The 23,013-nt window shown below is 41.0% G+C and overlaps 2 protein-coding genes across 3 annotated transcripts in view; one reads left to right on the forward strand and one right to left on the reverse strand.

Annotated features, from left to right (window-relative positions):
* The window catches only part of LOC147032748 (rho guanine nucleotide exchange factor 3-like), a 28,595-nt gene extending 14,226 nt beyond the window's left edge, over positions 1 to 14,369 (forward strand). The window contains exons 6-10 of the mRNA XM_085870608.1: positions 429 to 505; positions 6,578 to 6,835; positions 7,285 to 7,455; positions 8,080 to 8,260; positions 11,731 to 14,369. Coding sequence (XP_085726734.1) covers positions 429 to 505; positions 6,578 to 6,835; positions 7,285 to 7,455; positions 8,080 to 8,260; positions 11,731 to 11,939 — 896 coding nt within the window. The 3' untranslated portion in view covers positions 11,940 to 14,369. The remainder of the gene's footprint in view (positions 1 to 428; positions 506 to 6,577; positions 6,836 to 7,284; positions 7,456 to 8,079; positions 8,261 to 11,730) is intronic.
* A 415-nt stretch (positions 14,370 to 14,784) lies between these two features.
* ASB13 (ankyrin repeat and SOCS box containing 13) overlaps positions 14,785 to 23,013 on the reverse strand; it is a 43,691-nt gene continuing 35,462 nt past the window's right edge. For both annotated transcript variants that reach the window (XM_085870611.1, XM_085870609.1), the window contains exons 5-6: positions 16,673 to 16,864; positions 14,785 to 15,839 (exon numbers count right to left, since the gene is read on the reverse strand). In XM_085870611.1, coding sequence (XP_085726737.1) covers positions 15,712 to 15,839; positions 16,673 to 16,864 — 320 coding nt within the window. In that variant the 3' untranslated portion in view covers positions 14,785 to 15,711. The remainder of the gene's footprint in view (positions 15,840 to 16,672; positions 16,865 to 23,013) is intronic.

Genomic DNA, 23,013 nt, shown 5'->3' on the forward strand with positions numbered 1-23,013 from the left:
TGGCACATCCATCAATCCATTGGGACCATACTCTATGCAGAGCATTGGTGCTGCTAAAGCAGTCTCCTTGGCTATTGGGCACAGTCCTGGATGGGTCACCACTCTGACACAGGATACCTGCAAGCTGGCACTCATTTTGCCAACCTCAAAAGGATGACAGGCAGAATCAACCCCACCTGGTATTAATTCAACATCCAAGGGGGGGTTGAACTCAGGATCCTAGGGTCCCAAGCCCACCACGCTAACCACGCTAACCATAAAGCCAACACCAGGCATACAATTCTGGTACACTAATACAAATAAACAGAAAACGTTGTTGTTAACATTTATTTATTTCAAGCCACAGACTTACTGATCACCCCTTGTATCTCCCCTCTGGATTAAAAAATTATGAAACAGCTGAGAGACATTGCCTTTTGTTTTTGCAGCACTGTTAAACAAACTAGCAGAGGCTAGAAAGCCGGATGGTTCGATCGATGAAGTTGGACAGCTCCTCCTCGATTGGGTGAGTATGAGTAATATCCAGAGGAATGGTTGATTGACATTTCATGTCCGTGTCTCCAATGTCTATCTCCAAATTCCTCTGACATCCTCATTCCATCAGCTGAACAGACGAACACAGTGTTGTTATGTTCATAGCACATTATTCTCTGCACTTGTTTCACTGTTCCACAAAGCTTCTGATACCAGCTGCTCCATTCCCGTTCTGAATTACGTAGAAAGTGACCAGCTTGTCTGAACAATGTGTCCTTTCATAATCCATGCACAGTAGGCTGGGAGTCAATTACGAGAGGAGCTCACAGGTTACATGATTTTAGGAAGGTGCAACTATCCCGTTGATGCAGTGCCCCCTGAAAGTGATGGCAGTAATTTCTCGAATTTGTTCAGGATGATGGTGATGACTCACCGACTCGTTGTCGAAACACACTGTGGGATCTCTAATATCCACAAGCGAATGCTAGCAGACGTAACCCCAGCTTAATGTCCATCCAAGGCATGGCACACATTGTGATGAAACACTCCACCTTTGAAACACCAATCCGACAGCTTATACAAATGTGTGATATAATTCAACAATCTAGAACAAGTTGAAGCTGAAATACAACTGTATCAACTTGAGACCCTTGGAGGAGGTTGCATTGAATGGTCACAAGGTGATTGTTGTGAAAATTGATGACAATCTTAATATTCAGTTGAGGGAGAAATACATTATTGTGTTGCAAACCAGGAGTATGCTACAGCCTCAGTGGTCCTGATAACCATCTTACAAGAGCGACCAAGTGGTTAGACCTTTAAAGATATGATTCCTTGACTTACACCCCTTTTACATGCAGATGTTGACATGACAACGAGACCAGAGTCACACTGGCCAGGAACTCATGAGTATTTATGTGTTCCAAACCCTCGTGACTGCTAAACCTAGTAGTAACCATGTGCTGTCCACAAGGCTTAGGTCAAGGAGCAGCTGAGCAAGACTTGGAGTGAAGGTGTGGAGGGGGCTGTCATTGGGCACTTATCTTTTGACAAGAAGGGCAAGATGGCTAGCAGTGCTAGTGACGATTGCTGCTTACTACATAAATGCGAACCAAGCTGGAAAGGCCAGCCTCATTATTTCGCTTGACGTGCATGGTTCCCCTGGGCCATTGGAAGAATGGAAACACATCAAGAGACAGAAATTACACATTGTTGTGAGTTTTCTTCAACAGTACAAAATTTTCCTTTCAAATTAAAATCGGGAAGGATAACCACCGACGGTGTTGACATTTTTGTGCATCCTTTGAGACGTGGTGGGCCGGCGGTGACCTGTCATGGCTGACTTTGTTGACGATGATACATTTTCCAAATTATTTTCTTCCCGATGTTTTGTGTTCGATTTAACACCTTTGTTGCGTATTGTTGAGATGGAATATGGTTTGAGACGGTTTATCCCTCTGCGGTGACAAATGTTTGACGGATCTTAAACCCTTCTCTCGTAGAAATCACTGCTGTACTTTGCTGCAGTGAAAGTCAAATTTAATGTTCTGTATGAACTTTCAGAACGTGAATGGAACTAATTAATCCCTGAACCCCCTTTTCCCTCATCCTTGCACCCATATAAATTGCACAAACTGCCATTTTGTCATTTAAGGCTCTGATTAAAAAAAAAACAGCAACACCTAATTCACACTAATAGCAGCAGTCTTCTATGTAGTTGCTTCCATCACACATTGATGACCATATGCTTAACAATATTCGTAATTAAATAATAGTTGACAATATTTTCCCCCATATTTATTAACTCGTAAGGTACCTCATGAAAATATTACAAACCTTTTTGTAGCCTCCTCCAGACTATCATCCGAACTGACAAACTAAGAAAGTCAGGTGTAACCGACAGATGATGAAGGATAGTGGACATAAAAAGCAGAGCATATTTTGTAATGAGAATAGTTTCATGGAGTTGCATTTTTGAAACAAAGAAAACAGTATTCTTTTATTATTATTTTTTGTCTAAATAAATCTGGGCTTTTGGAGAAGCAAAACGACAGAGGGCAGTAGTTTCATTTACTGATGGAGGATAAAAGTGGAACAGGGAGACAAAGATGTTGCTCACGAATGGGTGAATGGTAGAAGGGAAAGGGCTTTGAGTTTGTGGAGGGGTAGGGGGAGGTGAGGGTATAAGAGAGCTGAATTGAGAATAAAAGAAATCAAGAGGTGATGGGCAACGTCCTTGAAAGATTGGAGGAAAAAGCATGAGAAAGCATATAAAGGGAGTCTCTTCATCAGAAGAAAGAATAGAGGCATGAAAGAATCAAGGTGAGTCCTCAGCTTAGACTTGGAGGGAAAATAGGTGTGGGATTCTGGAATGACACGTGAGACACGGGCTAGATAAAGGTGGATGTAAGAGCTCTAGGGCAGGAAGAGTGAGGCATGAAGTGAAGTGATATCGAAAAACGAAAATCTACACACTCATTTGTGATGGGTGAGAAACTGACCCTGGGACGAAGGTCTACTCTTTGCAAAACATACAATGAGATTATTGAAATGCACCACATAAATACAAACAAGAAAACTGGCTTCATATCCCTATATGAAAGCACCAGGACCAGGCAACTGATTGGACCACATTCCATTTGGGAATCCAACTGAGACTGCGGAACTCAATGACGAGAATGCTACCTCCTGAGCAAACCTGACATCACCAGGAAAACTCGGAGTAATAAATTGCTTAACAAACTGGAAAGTTCATGGAACACCTTACCCTGCGCAGTCTTGTGAACTCTTCCAGGAGAAACTGATGATTTTGAAACTATCTTTGAGAAAAACCTACACGAAAGAAACATCTTTTGGATGAAGTTATCTCTGTGGTTGCATCGCTAGACACCGCCGTTTTTGTCTGAATCTTGGTCATTCCGCTCTCAGAGTGCAGAGCAAATTTGATTGGTCAAGATAAATTTTGCCAAAGTACTGCTAAACTGAAGGTTTTTTGGAAGTGACAAGAAGGCGATTTGTGTTCTACAGTGTTCAAATATATAGTTAAATTGAAGTAAAATAAACGTTTTAAAGACTGGAGGAAAAAAACAAACAAACACTGAATCGGAATTTTACCGCTATTGATGCACCCTCTTTTACACGTTCTTATTTAACACATTAAATCAGTTCTTCACGCCTGTTGTTTGTCCTTTATGACATCACTAAAAACAATAACTTTCTTGCTTAGAATGATTTTCAATTTTGCTTGATTGCCAGAGTGAAGCGATTGCTTTCCCATGGGTGTGCATGTGCACTCGGGATGAGATTCTGTACAATTTGCCAAATTCAGAGCCAAAGTGTACAGGAGGGCCTTGCCGTTCACTGGGGTTACATTCTTGAAAATTCCCGTGAAACACAAATCCATGATGCGAAAACTTAAGGGGTAATGCGGAAAATATGGTTAGTGACATCAACTTTAAAATTTGTCACCTCTTTTTGCCAAACTGTACATTTAATCAATATGTTTGTTCATTGTTTTTGTGCTATTTATTTTCATAAATATAAGGGTTATTAGGAACGCAAGATAAAGTAGTATTTTCCTGCATTAAGAACATAAAATAAAGTTTATTTTCTTGAGTTATTAATATCATGAAACTTACCTTTAATGGTAATGATGATAAACTTGATCGATCCAATAATGTGATGGCGATATTGATGATGGTGACGATAAAGATGAGATGATGACGGCGATCACCTTCAGTATCCGCTAAATGTTCATGGATGCATCCAGCCTTCTCTCATATCACGGGTCTGCGAAGAGACACTTTTCTCTGAGATTGACCCTCAACCCAAATATTAAGTGATTTTTTTTTCCATCTTTTCAAAGATGGGATCACGGTGACTCACAAAAGACACTTTAGCACTTGTAGGAGCACCCTTGTTTTGCCCTCACTTTTCTTAATGTATCTTGATGTTGACTCGTTGATCCCATAATGGCTCGCAACAGAAGCCAAACTCTCGCCTCTCGATTAATGTAATCGATCCAATAAATCCACTTTATCGATAAGAGACATCACTTTTTTCTGTCTCTTTTCAGTAGGCTCACTCCCACTTGATTTTCTTTTCGATGATATTATTACAATGGCACACAAAAACGAGATAATGAGTCATATAGTCACAAAAACAGTACGGTGTAACTTTGCAGGATGCTGGGCACAGGCAGACTGTTGTTGGTGAGGGAGAGAGAAAATGGCACGTGTATTATTCCACAGTGCACCAGCGCTATACTCGTGGGTTGGAGTGCAAGAGAAAATACATCATGCAATTATTCGAGCGTGTTGACTGCAATCTGCAAATCTTGCCTCAATAAATTCATTGCGATTTAACAAATCTGCAAAGGGGAAATCTGTGAACGACAAGACTCTCCTGTTCTGCTAATCTGCAGGTTCGTGTTCCGATTCATGTTCCGTTTCATGCGTCGACAGTGTTCGAAATATAAAATTCAACTGAAATTAGGTAGTTCCTAGATCATCGACTGATGTCTGTCAGACAGACAGAGTAAACCAATTGCGTAACCCCGCTTTGCACTAAAGATGTGGGATAATGAATGTGGGGGAATGATTTTGAACATTTAATACAGTCAGATGTATGTTTTTCTTTGTAATTGTTTCCATCAATCTCAAGCTATGTGTTTTTGGAAATATTAATTATAAAGCAAACATTACTGGCATTTGGCAAATAACTCTCCTTTGCTTATCAGAGCCTTGAGAATTCAGTAAAAAAAAAATGACCGTTTTTACAGCCATTTTTCCCTGCTGTGCAGGGGTTGGCTTTTTCTTGAGGCAATGTTTTATGGCCGGATGCCCTTCCTGACGCCAACCCTGGTCGCTGCCTTGAGAATTCAGTGTAAAAACTAACTAACCAACCAACCAACCAATCATTGCTTGAGCCACCCTCGGATGGCAGAAAATCCATTTCACAGGATGTTTGTCCTCGGATGAACCCTGAGCGAAGCACAAGATCTCGTGTGTCACACACACAAAGTGATATCAAAACAAGTTAATATTAGCAACAGCACAAACCAAGCTGTCAGCAAAAAGAAAAGAAAGGAGGAAAAAGCAGATTATTAGAAGCTTTTTGATAAGTTTCCACATAAACACTCACTAATCAGTTGGACAAGCGGATGCAGGGAGTAATCATTGTACTTGCGGAATAGATAGAGAACTGGCTTAGGAACAATTTGTGCCAATATTGTTTGAACCATTCTCTTGCAATCTCTCTTGCAACATCATGGTGTCTCAAGAGACCATCATGGCAGCTATATACCAGGAAGTGGCATGTTACACACACACACACACACACACACACACACACACACACACACACACACACACACACACACACACACACACACACACACACACACACACACACACACACACTAACAGAGGTGGATACTTTGAAACCAGGTAAGTCTCCGTTCCATCGCCTGAAGCCCACCCACGTGTGGAGATAGCAGTCAACAACAGCAACTTTCACACACATACACCTGTACACGACGGTGGTTACTTTGAGACCTGGGAAGGCTCCGTTCCATCCTCTGAAACCCGCATATGGAGATAAAAGCCAACAGGAACGGTTCTCATAAAGCAATATGGTAAACCTGAGGGTTTAATCAATGCAGAGTATTTTTTTTTCCTACTCCTTAAAAAGATAGCGTATAATTTCTAATATGTACATTGCAGATGGCTCAGCTTTTATTACATTTCCTTTAAAAGATATCTTGCTCTAGGATGCAACACCCCTGCCACACACATTGCATGGCAGCTTTAATCGGATGGAGCCGATCAAACGGAACACGAAACGGATCAAGCGGCAACATTCTTGTGCTGAGCCACTGTCCTACATTCAATCACAAAAAAAAAATTAATCAATACGATTATTGCTTGATGTTCAAAGCTTGCCAAATGTCATTGTTTGATTTGATCACATGATGAACTTGTGATGGAAGTTGAGAGAAATGGGAATGGCATGACAAAATCTCATCGTCCAACACTCAAGTTGTTCACTTTTGTATAATCGGTTATGCAGCAACATCTTCTCTTGCTTTCTTGTTCTATCCCAGCTTCCGAGACTGAAAAATTACAAAAACTACTGCAGCAACCAAGCCGAAGCCAAAGCTTTGCTCGATCATAAGAAGCAAGACCCCCGTGTGGACGACTTCCTCCGACGATGCATCGAGTCACCATTCAGCCGGCGCCTCGAGCTCTGGAGCTTTCTTGATGTTCCACGTGGGCGTCTTGTCAAGTATCCACTGCTCGTACAGGAGATCCTAAGACACACGCCACCCGAGCATCCAGATTGGCAACTGCTGCACTGTGCTGTAAGTCGACACCACCCTCCCTCCGCTCTCCCTTCCCCTGGCAGCGATTCATTTCTTCTCATTTTGCAATCAATAGCTTCCTGAGATGACTTGCAGTTGTTTAATCAAAGTTGGTGAGGTTTTACCGATCATACGCATTTGTCAGATGGTGAAGTGGGCACCCGGTAAATCTATGACATGGTGACAAATGACCGACGCGCAATAAGCCTGTGTAACGCCATGAGCTGTACAACGCACAAGGTAATCACTGCACAGGGAGGAAATAAAAAAGGAAAAATCAACGAGTTCACAAAATATCATTAATCATTATTTTCCTCTTCCACATTGTTATAAATGTTTGCCCAGAATATAATCTTTTGACGTCAATAGTTTGATGAGTGTGGACTAAGGACTAGATTATTGGTCCATTTGAATGAAAAATTGATGTCCTATGTATCTTGTCTTTGCAGCTCGGTGTAATACGGGGCATCCTGGCAGACCTGAACAGGGATGCAGGAAGGGCAGAGTGCCGGTTTTATTGCCAGCGGTTGGTACACGCAGCGGTAGATGGACACAAAGACGATGTCGGGACCTCGGGCATCCTACACTGTCATGGAGAGCTACGCAATGCTCGTGGAGCTGTAGGTCCACATTCCTTCCACGTCCTCACCATTATCAATACACACTAACATATGGAGGACTATATAAAGCAATTATTAATTTTCAGCAGCAGGATCAATACTTAATCTCATTATCATTGTTGCCACAATCATTATTACCCCACGCATGTGAAGCGAAAAGCGAGGTTAAGCAATTGTTTCATGTCCGTCTGTCTGTCTGCAAATGTCAGTTTATGATTGAGGAACAACTTAATTTCCGTGGGGGTTTTAATGGCCACTAGCTAATGCTTGCAGATCGGACCCCCAGCTTAATGTCCATCCGAGGACATCTCGCACTCCACGCACCTCGCATTGTTAATTCAACACCCTCCCTGTGAAACACCAATCTGACAATGAAGTATCAAGTTTATCAACGTTGTTATCATTTCCATGATCAATCACAATCTGTTGTGGTTTTTTTTTTTTTTTACACTGTGCCACCAATGGAATTGATAAGTCAGGATGAACCCATGTTCGTGGAAAATGCTTCTTGGGGATCAAAATACTGCGACGGTTGTGCTGTCATGTTTTATCTTTATTCTCATAATCCATGCACCTGTCTTCACTCCCATCGCTTTCACTCCCCGTCCACCCAATCCCCGACAGAAACTGCATGCCTTCTTGTTTGCCGAGGGCCTTGTCCTAACTCGACCTGTGACTCGGCCAGAGGGCCTGGCCTACCAGGTGTGCGGCCGACCATTACGCCTCGTTGAGCTTGATGTTATTAACATCCCAGATGGGGAGGCGCGTCTTGGAGGCTCTTTCCGAGGAGCCTTTGGGGACAAAGGTGCGTCCTCTTGGATGATCATCTTTCCCTTTTCCTTTTCTCATATTCCCTTACTCATCAGTACTCAATTTTTTATCGCCATCCACCAATAATCACCACCGCACCTTAAGAATACTTTTCCTGCATGATTCACCTTTGCTCTACTCACACTATTCAAGTTATATAAATAACACCATCCCACAACTAGCACATGACTGTCGCCAGGCCAAACGACAAAATCCTACTGCTGAAAAGTGATCCGTCATAAACAACTTCCTTATTTCGACACAGAACAAACTCTCATTGGCATGTCACTGGGCTCGTGTTTTGAATCCCTGGCCTTGCAGACCAATGAATCTTGAGGGGTAGTCGAGATTCTTCAAAGTAATATATCAGTTCCAGCGGTTTACCCCCACCCTGTGGGTCGATATTTAATTGTGAATTTGAAATGGAGTTCAGCTTCTTTGCTGAAAGCAATGATTATTCGGATGTAAGTGATAGTTTTATTCAACTACGTACTTACATGTACTCATGTTGTACTATGGACTGACATCTTGCTGAGGAGAGAGCTTGGACCACACATGTACATTTGGCCGAAATTTGCTCTTGCCCGACACTTTCTTGCTGAGCTTTCTGTGCCCACATGCTGAGGATAGGGGTGGAGTTTGCATCAGGCAAGCAAACTCAGTGTATGTATGTATGTATGTATGTATGTATGTATGTAATGTACGTACGTAGGTATGCTCTGTTACAAAGCATCGGTTTTGATGAAGCAGTGAATTGGCAATGGTTATCCTAGGTAGTTCACCATTGCTTTCCCAGCAGTAGTTATTGACAGGAATTTGTAATTTGTTCATGGTACTGGCGATAGTTCGCCTACTCTTCGTGAAGGACACCGTGGGATCTTTAACTTTCGCCAACGAATGCTGGCAGGTGGGACACCCAGGTTAACATCTATTTCAAGGGATAGCACACACATATTGATGAGTCACCCTACCTGTGAAACACTAGGATGACAGTTTATAGGTGGATCAGGATTCGAACCCTGGCTAGATAGCTTTGAGGTGAATGTGCCTCACTCTATGCTATCCTTACACACACGCGCACACACACACACACACACACACACACACACACACACACACACACACACACACACACACACACACACACACACACACACACACACACACACACACACACACACACACACGTACTCTATACTGTACATAAAATTTGAGATAAATAAACATGAGTCTGTCTTGACCGATTGGAAGTGTCTCGTTGGTAAAATGTTTTGAATGCCCCCATGTGGTTACCATGTGTGTCATTTCATCGTAATTTTGACACCGAGTAGATTTGGGGAATTTGGCTACTTAAAAATCATATTAAAATACAGAGTGCCTGTTCGTCTGTCCGTCTGTTCACTTGTAGGCTCAAACAGCTTGGTTGATCTCCATCAAATTTTGCGCACGTGCCGAGGGTACCCGGTGTCAGGCCATGGGCACAAAATAATACCCCCTCCCCATGAGGGTGTGTTGACAGCTTTTGATTTTCGACTGTGCACATGGCACAGCGCACATTGTTTACCGACTCCTGCCAGAGGAAGGGAGGGGGTATTACTCACCACAGATACAAAATAAAATTACTCCACCATCCCGCTTCCCAAGCTACTCTCAGAGGGAGTGGGTGTTTCTCTTAACGATAATTTTTTCTACTTTATCCCATCCAATGTATATAAACCATGATTCCATGACATATTTGGTCCACCCCGTTGCATCACTTCGAAGGTAAGAATACATTATTCATTAGATATTTCATTGTGTACAGTGATCTTTTCAGTTGACTCGAAAACCATTCTGAACATTTATCATCAAAAACAAAAGTTTACAGAAGACGCAAAAAAAAGCCTTTATATTATCTTCTCCGTTAAATTGAAGAGCGAACGATATTGATGTCCCTTGTAGTGATTATGCTGGAGAGTAAAAGTAGTGCTGATCCAGCAAATGTCACATGTCTTTATTTTCAATTCGATGTCGGTACGTTGCCCACCAATCCGTTGCCACTGAGCTTTTTTTCCTAAGCCTTGACACTGGAATTCAAAAAATGTAATGGCACTAAAATGTATCCAAAAACATCAGAAACATCTAAAATGCACCCGAGTTCAGCACGTGATATTTTGTCCTTTCTTGTGCAAGTCCTTGCCAAGGACGTTATTGGGTTCCAGGTTTTTTCTGGCCCATGAACTTCCGCAACACATGCTAAACAGCATGTTGCTTTTGACAGCATGCGTTTCCCCACCCTTCTCAGACAAATAATGTGCCCCAGCATATTTTCCCGGGTGGCAATGATTGTCTGACGCTACAACTCTTTGGGCCACCTTTCTGACACCATTGTTGACGTGTCTTTTAATGATGTTATTTAAGTCCTACACAGTCAGATTTTAATGTCAACCCCCCCCTTGGTGCAACGTTATATTACCTTGATTTTGTCACAGCATATTCACTTTGTGAGAAAGTGCTTACCGGTTTGGCGCCAAACTGTGATCTCACCTCAGCAAGCTATAATTTAAACTGCAATGATCATTTTGCCAAGTTGTTTTCGGATGATGACAGCTCCTCGATGCAAACTAAATGTGTAAGAACTGTGGCTCACTGTAATATTATTATTATTATTATTATTATTATTATTATTATTATTATGCACCCTGCTCTGTACAGAGCGTCGGTTCTGCTGAAGCAGTGTCTTGGCTCAGTTTTCAATCCTGGACGGGTCGCCACTCCAACGCAGCGTACTTGGCTGAGTGTGCAGGAATTTGGAATTTGTTCTTGGTACTGTTGATAGCTTGTTTAGTCTAGGCGAAGGACACTGTGGGTTCTTTGACATCCACTAATTCTTGCAGACGGGACGGCCAGTTTAACGTCTATCCAAGGGACGGCAACACATTGATTGCCTTACCATGCCATGCTTGTGAAACACCAGATGACAGTTTATAGCCGGGTCAAGATTCAAACCCAGGCTCGACAGCTTAGGGGCAAGTGTGCATACCTCAAGGCCATCCTGTCAGCCACCATTTTATTTTACACAGCAAAATTATCACCCGGTCTCCAAACTATCCACTAAGTTTGACAGCTTGTTATCATTGGAATTCCTTGGTGAATGAGTTTGATTAATACTCAAGCTCGACTCGGATTCTGTTGACCAAACAATTTTTTTTCACCCCATCACATGTCCACGTGGGATAACACCAGCATTTTGTTAACCCATTACTAATTGAACTACCAAAGCTGTTCTTTCATCTTCATTCCTCTATCTTTGGAACTGTCCCACCTCTGACCATTTTCAGTCTTCCATTCAGTGCAAGGAAGGTGATAAATGTGTGCTGCCACAAACTATGTCTGTCTTCCCTTACCTGTCCTTGGTTGTTACTTATTTGGCTTTTTTTTTTCTTTTTTGGACTACTCTGCATGTTCTGTACTGTTTCCCAACAGCCAAAAACTGCTTCCGTGTTGGCCAAGGCTCTGTGGCACAGCAGACACCGCTTACCTTACAAGCTGCCGACGTATTCAACAAGCACAAGTGGCTCTGTGCCCTTCATCAAGCTAAAGCCTGCATTCCAGCTACTGCGGCACCTGCAAAATGTGCGAGACCGCCATTCCTACCTCTAAACAAGAGGAGTTTGGTGGTCAGTCCAGCATAAGGTCTCGGGTTATGGATGAGATGCCGATATTCAACGTGGCAGCTCAGGGACCCGGAAGCAATACAGGCTTAGATCGGTACGTCTCGAGTCAAGAACAGAACTCCATGGTGGTTCAAAGCTGATATGCTGCAAGTTTCTTTTTTCTTATTCATTATTTCGTTTATTTCATACATCATTATGGTGGTATTTAATGTTCTTCAAAAGTCATTGTTACTCCAATTTTAGGGCCTTAAAGTGGTTTAGCCTACAGATATTCTTCACCTCCTTAATTGTCTCCTTGGCATTGTTTTTTGTATTATACTCCATCACCAAATGCACATAAGTTGAACAGTTGCTTGTACAACGCATGTGTTATTACAAATGGGTCGCTAGCACCACTTTTTGTACATTGAGGTTCAAAGTTAGTTCGTCTGTATTCGACATTATGTTTGCCCTATATTTTTGCTTGGATTCCTCGTCATATCTTTAAAGTTTTTGTATAATAATTACCATTCGCGATGGCTGTACACTTCTGCACAATTCATGGATCTGATGAGCTCCAAAATTACAACCCAAATAGGTACAGAAGGTCATGTTCCTGTGTGGGGATGGGGGGGTTGAGGGGAAACCGGAGAAACTTTATTGGTTCTCTTCGAGTTTATGCAAAGTAGGTGATGAGTATCCCTAGAGGATTACTGGGACCACAACTCCATTTGTAAAGTCAAGAATGGGAATTTAAACGGTTCCTCTGAAGGTACGTCAGAAGGAATCAGTGGGATTTAAGGATGGGTATTTTGGTGGCCCAGCATACCTTTGTGTCTTTTGACACCATCCATTGTGACTTTTTGGCAAGAAGCTTCATCAAATTTTATCAGCTATTTGCATACATGCCTGGTGTTGGCTTAATGGTTAGGGTGGTAGGCTTTGGATCCCAGGGTCCTGAGTTCAAATCCCACTCAGCTGTTGAATTAATACCACGTGGGGTTGACTCTGCCTGTCATCCCTCCGAGGTCGGCAAAATGAGTGCCAGCTTGCTGGTATCCTGTGTCGGACCCATCCAGGATTGTGCCCAATAGCCAAGGAGACTGTTTAGATAGCACCAACGCTCTGCATCGAGTATGGTCCCAATGGATGGATGGATTGATTTGTATAGGGTATTCATTTTCAAACTGTTAGTAGCAGTCATTGTATGAGGTGGCTTGGCCAACATCTCAGATCTATCGATTTACAAACAGCAGGAGGGTTGGGCGATAGTACCTTCATCAGAAGGTATTTGGTCACCATAATTACACCAAGATTAATACTGCTGCCGCACTAATTTACAAGCCCATTAAAAAGTTTCAGCTGAACTTCTAACCATCTACATAATACATATGCATGATGAGAATGGGATTTAGACATATTGGGTGGGTTGTGGGGGAGTAAGAGAAAAAAGGTGGATGGGGGGGATGGATTAAAAGTCCATCATTTGTGCATACATTTGTGCAGAATTCCCTCATTGCTAGTTACTTGCTCATCTCCAACCACCTGATAACACAAAAGCTTTATATCTGAGAAAAACCGGAAGTCCGTGACCTCAAACACGCTGTAGAGTGATGTTGCAGGTCTTTCAGCAAGTGTGCAGTCACTTGTAGGAAATAGGTCAAAAAAGCAACAGCTTTTTATAAATGTAAGGTTCTGCAAAATATAAAACAGCTACTTTCCATTTCAAGTCGGGTCTTGGAAAAATACACCACAGCCTCTTGACCTTGATCAAATTAGGTCAACATCGAGTCATTAGATGAATGGCGTTCCAAATTGCAGCTCAAAATACTCCGCTCATGCAAAATGATAGTCATGCAAGGGAAGCAGAACAGCAGATATTCCACTTTATAGCTGCAAAATATTCGATGTCCTGTATTTCTTTTTAAATACAACTAAAAAAATCACATTGGAATTTGTGGAATAACATTTCGGCGATTTTGCACATCCAAATTCACATTCGAATAACCGCTTTGATTCAAATTCTACATGCCAACGTCACACAATGGTGACCTTTATGCATATGGATGGGTCACAAAAGTCAATCAATTTTATTAGTCTTAAGAACAGATTGTTTCATCTTAGTTTGTTGAATGGAAATCCAATGAATTAATTTTTTTATGTACACTGTATTTGTTTGTTTTGACCAAGGAATGGATTTTATTTAAAGTGGGTTTACGCAAGTGCTTAGATGGTCAGAGTAAGTTGGATGGAATGTGCAGCGTTTGGCTGTGGCAAGTGCAAGGGAAGTTGGTTTTTCTTTTTCAAAAGATGGACAGCAGAGAGGTTTTGAAAGTTGATGGATGGAATGATTCCGAATGATAACGAGAAAGGTTGGTTACAGAATATTTTTGCAACGACGAAATATTTTTAGCATATGAAAACCAAAATAAAGGAAGCATGTTATTTAAAAAAAAAAAAAAAAAATTTATCTGTGTGAGGTTTGTGGATATTTCAGAAGTTGGGTACCGTACATGTTATTTTATGTGGGAAAAGAAAAGAGAACATGAATTTGCACTTCCAAGGAGTATCACAATGTCATCATCATCACACCATTTCAAAGCCTTTATCCCTGAGCAGGGGTCAGCTTTTTGCGGGCTCCAATCATGGTACCCTTTCTTGTGACTTTTTTACGGCCGGATGCCCTTCCTGACACCAACCATTCGGCGCCTTCGACCCTGCAGAGATAATTACCAGTATACTGGTGCTCATTTCACCGACCTTCGGAAGGATGACAGGCTGAGTCAACTCCCCTGATGCTAACTCAGCGGCCAGCGGGGCTCGAACTCAGGACCGCGAGGATCCCAAGCCACCACCCTAATCACTAAGCCACACCAGGCTCAAGGAGTATCACAATGTATTTATTGCAAAACGAGCTCGGTTGCACAGTGCGACGTAGGCCAGGTGTTGTTGACCGATGTAGGACCAGAAATCATGTTGTGTTGCTCAACAACAACAACAACAAAAAATGCTCAAATTAGATTTCCTTTGCACTTGTGTTCAGTTCATTAAGAAGGGGGTAGACAGGAAGTCCCATTGCCCTTTGGATTTCAGGAGTCAAAAATATTGGTCTGGGAATCGGCGTTTTGCAGGCAGAAGATCGAACTCGAACTACAAGCTGCATGTGGCAACATCTCGAGCATTCCAGCTTGGTTCGTTTCAAATGCCCTGAGAAACGGTGTGAGTTTGCCACATTTTCCTTAAAGTTTTCCAATTGGTAAACTGGCATTATTCCAATCTGAAATGGGAGACAAACTACTTTTTCAGCATCACTAGGCAATGGGGACATCATGTTTACCGTGAATTCATGAGTATGAAAATTAAAAAAAATCCAGTTAATGCACCTTCAAGATGTGCATGCAAGGAAGGTAATATGTATTTTGTGCATGATGCATCACTGAATGCCAAACCAGTGATTAGTAAAGTGCATCATAGCTGTGGTGCTGCATTCAATCAACAATCCAAATATACAGTGGATATTGAAACTTCTGCCTGAGTGAGCATGGATGGCCTTTACAAGCATTGGTGTGTGCAGATTGATGAAATTTTCACAGCAGCTGTATCAGACTGAGACATGCTTCACCTACTTGTCCATCTCATATCTGAATAAGCCAGGGTGACCCTAATCTTGTCCGAACGTGATGTTTGGATGACCTCACAAATATGTCTGAAAAAAGAATAATTTGAAAGGAACAAATTGAATTGGCACAGGTCAAAAGGTCAAACTGTGTTGGCAAGGAACAAGGTGCAGGAAAGGACAATCACTGGATATTTAACCAGAAACAAGGTACTGGAGCACAGGAGAGGGAAGAGGCAGTTCTGTGAGCCGGTCGAGTCTCTGAGGTCCAACTGTGTGACGAACGGCAAGCCGACACAGCTGCATCATCTGCAGGGGCTGGCCTGTGGGCCATGAAAACATTGCTTTCGCATCTCTCAATCATACCACTGTTACTTACACAATACTGAGCCATCAAATAACTTCCTTGCATTGTAAAATTCAAACATGCATGAACAAATTGATGGCTGGACAGCCTGCTGGCTAAAATTGAGCAAGAAAGGAAGAAAAATTAAAAACTAGGTCTCTCCAGCGGTCAAACAAGATGATAAAAGCTGCAATTTAATTATGGTGTCAACAGGGGGTGCATTCTTTCAGCAGCGTGCATTCTTTGAAAGGAGACCTTAAGCCAGAAATTTAATTTCCTGACAATCATTTGAAGGTATTATAGATTCTATGTGGTATTCTTAGGAAGAGCAGCCTATCCTCATCATGGGTTATGAAAGTGAACAAAATATCCACACTTTTGCTCTGACCATGGCACTATCAAATAGGCTATAGAAGGTCTATATTTAAATGTGAAAGCACCACAAATTAGAATAGCTGCCCAGCAGACTCAGTTTCGGTCTGATGGACGGCGACCATGTCAGGTCTCAATAGATGGATTGCAGTGAAGCGATGCTCTCTCCCTGTTGTGAGGATACTTTTCACGTAACACACAATGCCTGCACATTCCCGGATAAAGATCGCTCAGGTGACATATCAGACCCAAGCCTTGCCTGTTGAACAGCGATACGAGTTGGTGGTGCAGTCATTTTTGAATACCTGTCGAGCCATGTAAGCTTAAGCTCATCTCATTGCAGCAGAGACTGAATCGAGAAACCTTAGATTGGTCAATCATTTGAATCTCTCATCCTCCTCCCATGAAGCACCAAGCCACACTACTATCAATACTCACACTCGTAGAACAGCAGACGCTGAGCGCAGGCTGTGTCCGGTGAGATGTAGTCACGCGGCGTGCGGCCACGGTTGTCTCGTGCATAAACATTACCACCATAGGACACCAGTAGGTCAATGAGGTCCGGACTGAGTGTCCTCGCTGCATGGTGGAGTGCCATCTCGTGTAGTTTTGAAGCATTCACATTTGCTCCTGTACCCAGAATGGCCCCACCACAAATGTGACTTACACATCTCTCCATCACCAAACACTCCACGGTTGATGTGGACATTTTAGAGACAGTACACTAAAGTTTCATGAGAAAAGGTGAGAAGAAGAGCGCAGGTAATATAAAAGATTAGGAGGAGTAGAATCCAAGACTCCGAGGAAGATGTAAGATCGCAAGATTAGGCACTAACCCAGACCACAATCTACATTAATTTTGAAGATGTATACATTGTTAATGCATTCATTTTTGTCTTTCAAAGCATGACAAGTACAGAAAGATAAACAATGATAAGGCCTTCCAAAGAAATTAAAAGGCAGTCTATCCATGTTTACACCATAACCTCAATCAATTCAATGATTGCACTACAATCTCACCCACTTGTACAATCGACCCAAGAGACAGCAATAGTACAAGGACAGCAGCAAATGCAAAGCTTTATAAACAAAGAAGTATGAAGCGAGAGTTATTGAAGAGGCTTGGAGAAGCAAATGTGAAAAAAAACGAGGGTGGTTCAAGGTTGATGTGGACATTTTAGTGTTGAACGTATAAAAATAATAATCAATGCAACACTTTCTACAAAAAACAACAACATTGTGCATTGATCTTGTCAATAGTGAACAAGTCAAACAAGAAGTGATGTCAACAATGATCAAAGCATTTTGGATAAAAACAAGATGGAGATCAATGGTCACATATGTTGTGGAACAGAGGTATATCAGTAGGTTCCTTGTGAAGGAGAGTATCAAAGCAGCTGAAACTAACAGGACACCGTCTGCACAATTTGGTAGTGCATGCTTTTCATGTAGTTAGTTGTGTGTTCAAATGGCACAGTTGGTAATCTCACTGATATTGAGCATTCTCACTGCCACCCAAGGATATGTTAAGTGGTGAACAACTTTTTTTTGTTTACAGGAGTGAGGCCAATGGAAGAGCCAAGAGCAAGGCAGAACTGACAGTGGGACAAACATCAAGGGAATTAAATGAATAGGAAGAGAGAAGAGGCAAAAGGGAAGAAACACTGGAACTAGTAAGATGGTTCGGTTAAGAGAGGTTAATGGGGATAATAAAGATCTTGGGTCAGACTTTGGGGATGACGAGAGATGCTGGTACACCGCTTGCTTGAAGCCCTGGAGAGAAGAGTGAGACAAAACAACCTCTGAAAGGCAGCTCCATAGATGGGAGAAGTAAGGAGTAAAAGAGTGGAGATGTGCAGTCAGCCTGAATTTTGGACATTTAACCAGGAGGTAGTTCCTGGAAGAATGCATGCATCCGGAGTAGATAGGGAAGGAGGACTGAGACAGCAGAGGGAGCAATGTTGTAGAAGAGGCATTTAAAAAAAAAAAGACCAGCGACCTGCCTGCGGTGATGTGAAAGAAACAGACCCCATATGGAGAATGTTCAAATAAATTTTGATAACTTTAGATTGGAAATCTAAAGCTCTGATTTTCTCTGATTTTCCAAGGAAAGCATTAGCTCAATGGAAGATGGCGAGTCTGTGGTTGGCTGTGGAGGCCAGCTTTGCACTGTGGTCAGCCAAGGAGAGGTCATGGTTGATGGTGAAGTCTCGTTTCCAGATAAGCAGCTGCCCTTTGCCGAGAAGAAGGATGGGGGTACTGTATGACTCAATGTGGTCAGGTCAGGTCAGGTATGGGAGCATGCGCCAGAGCAGAGTGTCGCCTGTAAAAAGGAAGAGAGGGTCTTCCAGAGCATCGAAGAGGTCATTTATATAGATGAGGAACATTGGGCCCAAAACACTGCCTTGGGGAATTCCAGCTTTCACTGGGAGAGGGGAAGAGAGGATTCCATCGATGGCCACATGTTTACGACATGAGTGAAAGTCAGAAATTCAGGAATGAAGGTGGCGAGCATTAATCGTCATTTGCTGGCATTCTCTGCAGACTGGAAGTTTCATCCCTAATTCAGATAAATGAAGAGAGACATTGTGACGGGGATAAAATGAAGGGTTATTGAAAACACTGAGGAAAGTCATGCTATAGGCTTGGAGGGATGGTCCACGGACCGAGCTTTTGAGTGATCAACCGATTTGGAAATAAATTTAGGGAAGAAGAAGATGAGGAGATCGAGATGAGGAAGAAAAAAAAAAAGACGAGGTTTTCTTGTCAGATATAAGAAATGAAACTTTGACATCATTAAAAACTTTTAAAGTAAGAAGCAAGTTAGTTATATTAGGAGGTTATGAGAATGAATGGAGGAACGAAATAACAGAAAAAATGAGTACGTGATTTTTCATGTTAAATAAAGGTTGAAAAAAATTTTTTTTTAGATCCTCGTGGAGGATCTCTAAGTCTTACTCACGTTGTTGTTCTTCAACTTCTTCTTGTGGACTTTTTTGTTTCACAGCCTACAGTTTTCATCGAAACTTCCTGAAACTTGGCATATATATGTAAAAATACCCTGCACAGACAGGAACCATCTCCGGTTTTGAAAATTCCTCCTAGAAAAAAAGTTATGATGTTAAAATATCTCCGCTAATGGAAATCGCCTCAAAAATTATCTCCGAAACCAGGAAAGCTTTTTGAATTCTGTTTGCGGGAATCAAATAGGGCATTCGCACAGATAATTTATCGCAAACCTGATACATCACAATGACGTCATATTCGTTTTTATGATGTCATCATTAAGAAGACGAGGATCTTAGCTCATTTGAGCTTGTTTTTTTTTTTAAAGAGGAGGAGGATGTAATATACAGGGTGGGGGCATTTATATCTGACAGTTTTATTATCCTTATAACTTTTTTGTTTCTACACCAAATAAAATTTCTATAAAACATAGGCACATGCCATAAGTTTTTAAAATCAATTTTGATTCTTTATTTCTTAAAAATTACATCAGACAAATGGGCTCCTTTCAAATTTGTGCATTCACGACAGCGGATCATCATATTGTTCATTACCACAAGCAATGTCTCTTGATCAATGGAGCGGATGGTTGCAGTGATGTTTGCATTTAATTCATCGATCGATGTTGGATGTTCCTTGTAAACTTCGCCCTTCAGAAATCCCCATTGGAAGAAATCTGCTAGAGTTAAATCTGCCAAATCAGTGTGCCTCATCTGTCATGATGACCTTGTTTGTGAAATTGGCATGCTCATTGCATTAGAAAAAAACTTTAAAATTTAGAAGAAAAAAAAAATGCTCATTGCATTTAATGTGCTCCATCATTAAAAAGAAAAAAAAAAAAACTTTCTAGTATTATCTGTAAAACAAAGAAAACAATAATTATTTATGCCAAGACTGCTTCTGATTAGAAAGATTGCAAATGTGTCATATATATATATATATATATATATATATATATATATATATATATATATATATATATGTATATAAACGCCCCACCCTGTAAAAAGTCGTGAAGTGTGAAAGTAGTACACAAAAGACAAAATAAATAATACGTGTCAGCCCTAAGTTTAGTAATAGCATGATTTCAAGCTGGGACCTGGAGAGATAATGCAGAAACACACAATCACGATTTTCAACAAGACACAACCAACTAGGAATACATCAAAGTACAGGAATGGTTTAAAAACACAAATAACAACAAGGGTATGAAATAACAACACAAAGACAGAACAGATCCAGTGAGCTAATCTTAGCTTTCATGAGCTTTCACAAGGCAGATAAAAACCAAAATCCACCACATCAGACCAGAACTGGAAAATTTTGGACAATTGCCAGATTTATACAAGTGGAATTGCAGCATGATTGGGTGATGTCAGTGTTGGATGCATGGAAACAAGAGTCTATTCTCACTCGTAACTCAACAAGGTGAGGGCAAGATGGATACCAAAGGAACTCTACCCTACCAAACAAACGAACATGGGTGCTCGAGCAGAAATTGCTGGGGAAGTTCTTTCTAAATCATCTACCATATAATCCACACTTCTCACCTTGTGATTTTCTAATTCTTTCTTCCACGTAAGGAATATTGGAGTAGAATTAAGTCCACAAATTACATCATCAAAGCACATATTCTGAAATGGCAGTGGACACTATGCAGGTGGCAGATGGGCCAAGTATCTAAGTCTGGTATGGGTAATGGCTTAAGAAATTAGTGAAGTCTCATCAACTCAACTGCACCTTTTGATTTTTGAGAACAAAAAAAATCCACGTGAACCTTGAAAATTTTGAGCCTTGCGGAATAGTACAACAACCAAGGATACACGGGTTATCGTATATAGCAAAAAGTGAAACAGTTTTAAAGGGAATGAATGAACAATCACAATCTGGTATATCTAGACCGTGATTTAATTGAATATCCTCACTTAATGTTACAGATTGTATTGAACAGACATGGACAGGGACTAATGAATAAGCACAGATAGAAACAGTAAGCAACACATACCAAACTACATACCAAACAGTAAGCAACACATACAAAACTACAGTAGAATCTGGATAATAAGTGTATGAGCTTATTATTAGATTTAGTGGAATACATATGCACTTGTTTTTCAAATGTGCTTATATTTAAAAATCCATGACATGCGCTTTAGTATGGTAAATGTTCTTCAAATTGGCTGCGTAGATGTCAGTTTTTACATCATTGCAATTTTAATTGTCCATACCTCGGAAAGAAATACTACATACACTTTCAGTCCTGGAGCACGTATCTGTTCAAACTCCGCAACAAGTTTGTTTTCCATTTCCAGGTAAAAGGCCCGTCTTCCACTCCATATTTTCTTTGAACCTTTCTCAGTCTGAACAATTATTTCCTCATTCGTCACCATTCGTATCAAAATCCATGTGTGAAGTCTTCATTTCTTACAAGAGTTGGAAAATGCGATAATCTCAATCTTCTTTTCACGGGTGTATGATCGACGCTTCACTGGCGTGTCCATTTTGATTGTGATGAAAAACGTTGTTCCGATCTTTTATCATGAAGGGTCATAAAACAACCTTATATGACACTTTATTTTAAAAAGACGTTGCTTTGAATGTACAACTCTTGTGGGTACTAGTACCAGATGTGTAAGAATTTTTCTTTCATTAAGCAGCAGGACTTAAAGTTTATGTGCAAATAAAACACGAAATACTGTCGTGTTTGAGGTGATATTTTCAGTTTTCAAAGCCTTACGATGACGTTTATATAAACGCTTATTTTTAATGGAGAAATAAAATCAGAAGGTTCATGTGCGCTTCTTATCTCCGTCACCGAAGGTGAAGGAGGTTATGTTTTCACTTCTCTCTGTCTGTTTGTTACTTGCAAAATCGAAGATTTTTCACATATATTGGTCAGTCGATTTTGTTATTCTGTCTGTTTGTCTGTCTGTCGGTCGGTCAATCGCCTTCAGGTCACAATTATAAACCGATCGTCATGAAACTTCACAAAGTTGTAGAGGTAGTCTCAACTGAGAAGCCTATTGATTTTGCGGTCAAAGGTCAAAAAGCACAAAGAGCACAACTCAAGAGCACAATATTTGCAAAAACATATTTTGCAAGTATCATGCTCTTGATGAGGTCAAATTTCTAAAAGTCATTTTTCATCCGATTGACTTGAAAGTTGAACAGGATTTGCATAGTGCATTACTGAATTGGGAAACTAACCATTTTTGAGATCTAAAGGTCAAAGGTCAACTCAAGGGCAAACATCTAAAATCAATTTTCAACTGAAAAATCGTCAATTTACACCCAATTAACATGACATTTGAACAGCAATTACACCGTCCATCACTGAATTGCAAAAACAACTATTTTTGAGGTCAAAATGTCAAATGTCAACTCAAGGTAAAACTTCTAAATTCATCAAATTTCATCTGAAAAATCGTCAATTTTCATCCGATTAACCTGAAAATTAAGCAGCAATTGCACAGTGCATCACTGAATTTGGAAACCAACTATTTTTGAGGTCAAAAGGTCAAAGGTCAACTCAAGGTCAAACTTGTAAAATCATCAATTTCAATCTTAAAAATAATCAATTTTCATCCGATTGACCTGAGCTTTGAGTAAGACTGTCAATATTAATCTTAATTAAATGGACAAATTGATGTATCCATGGCAACCTTTGGAGAGGGGTGTAGATCTTGCAAGTATCATGCTCTGCACATCTTTTCCTTGTTTGTTTGTCTGTTTGTGTTCAGGATATCTCAAAAAGTTGTGGACAGGTTCAGTGT

Source organism: Eptatretus burgeri, chromosome 2, assembly GCF_056783735.1.
Source record: "Eptatretus burgeri isolate ZD-2024b chromosome 2, Ebu_testis_v1, whole genome shotgun sequence".
Classification (NCBI taxonomy): domain Eukaryota; kingdom Metazoa; phylum Chordata; class Myxini; order Myxiniformes; family Myxinidae; genus Eptatretus; species Eptatretus burgeri.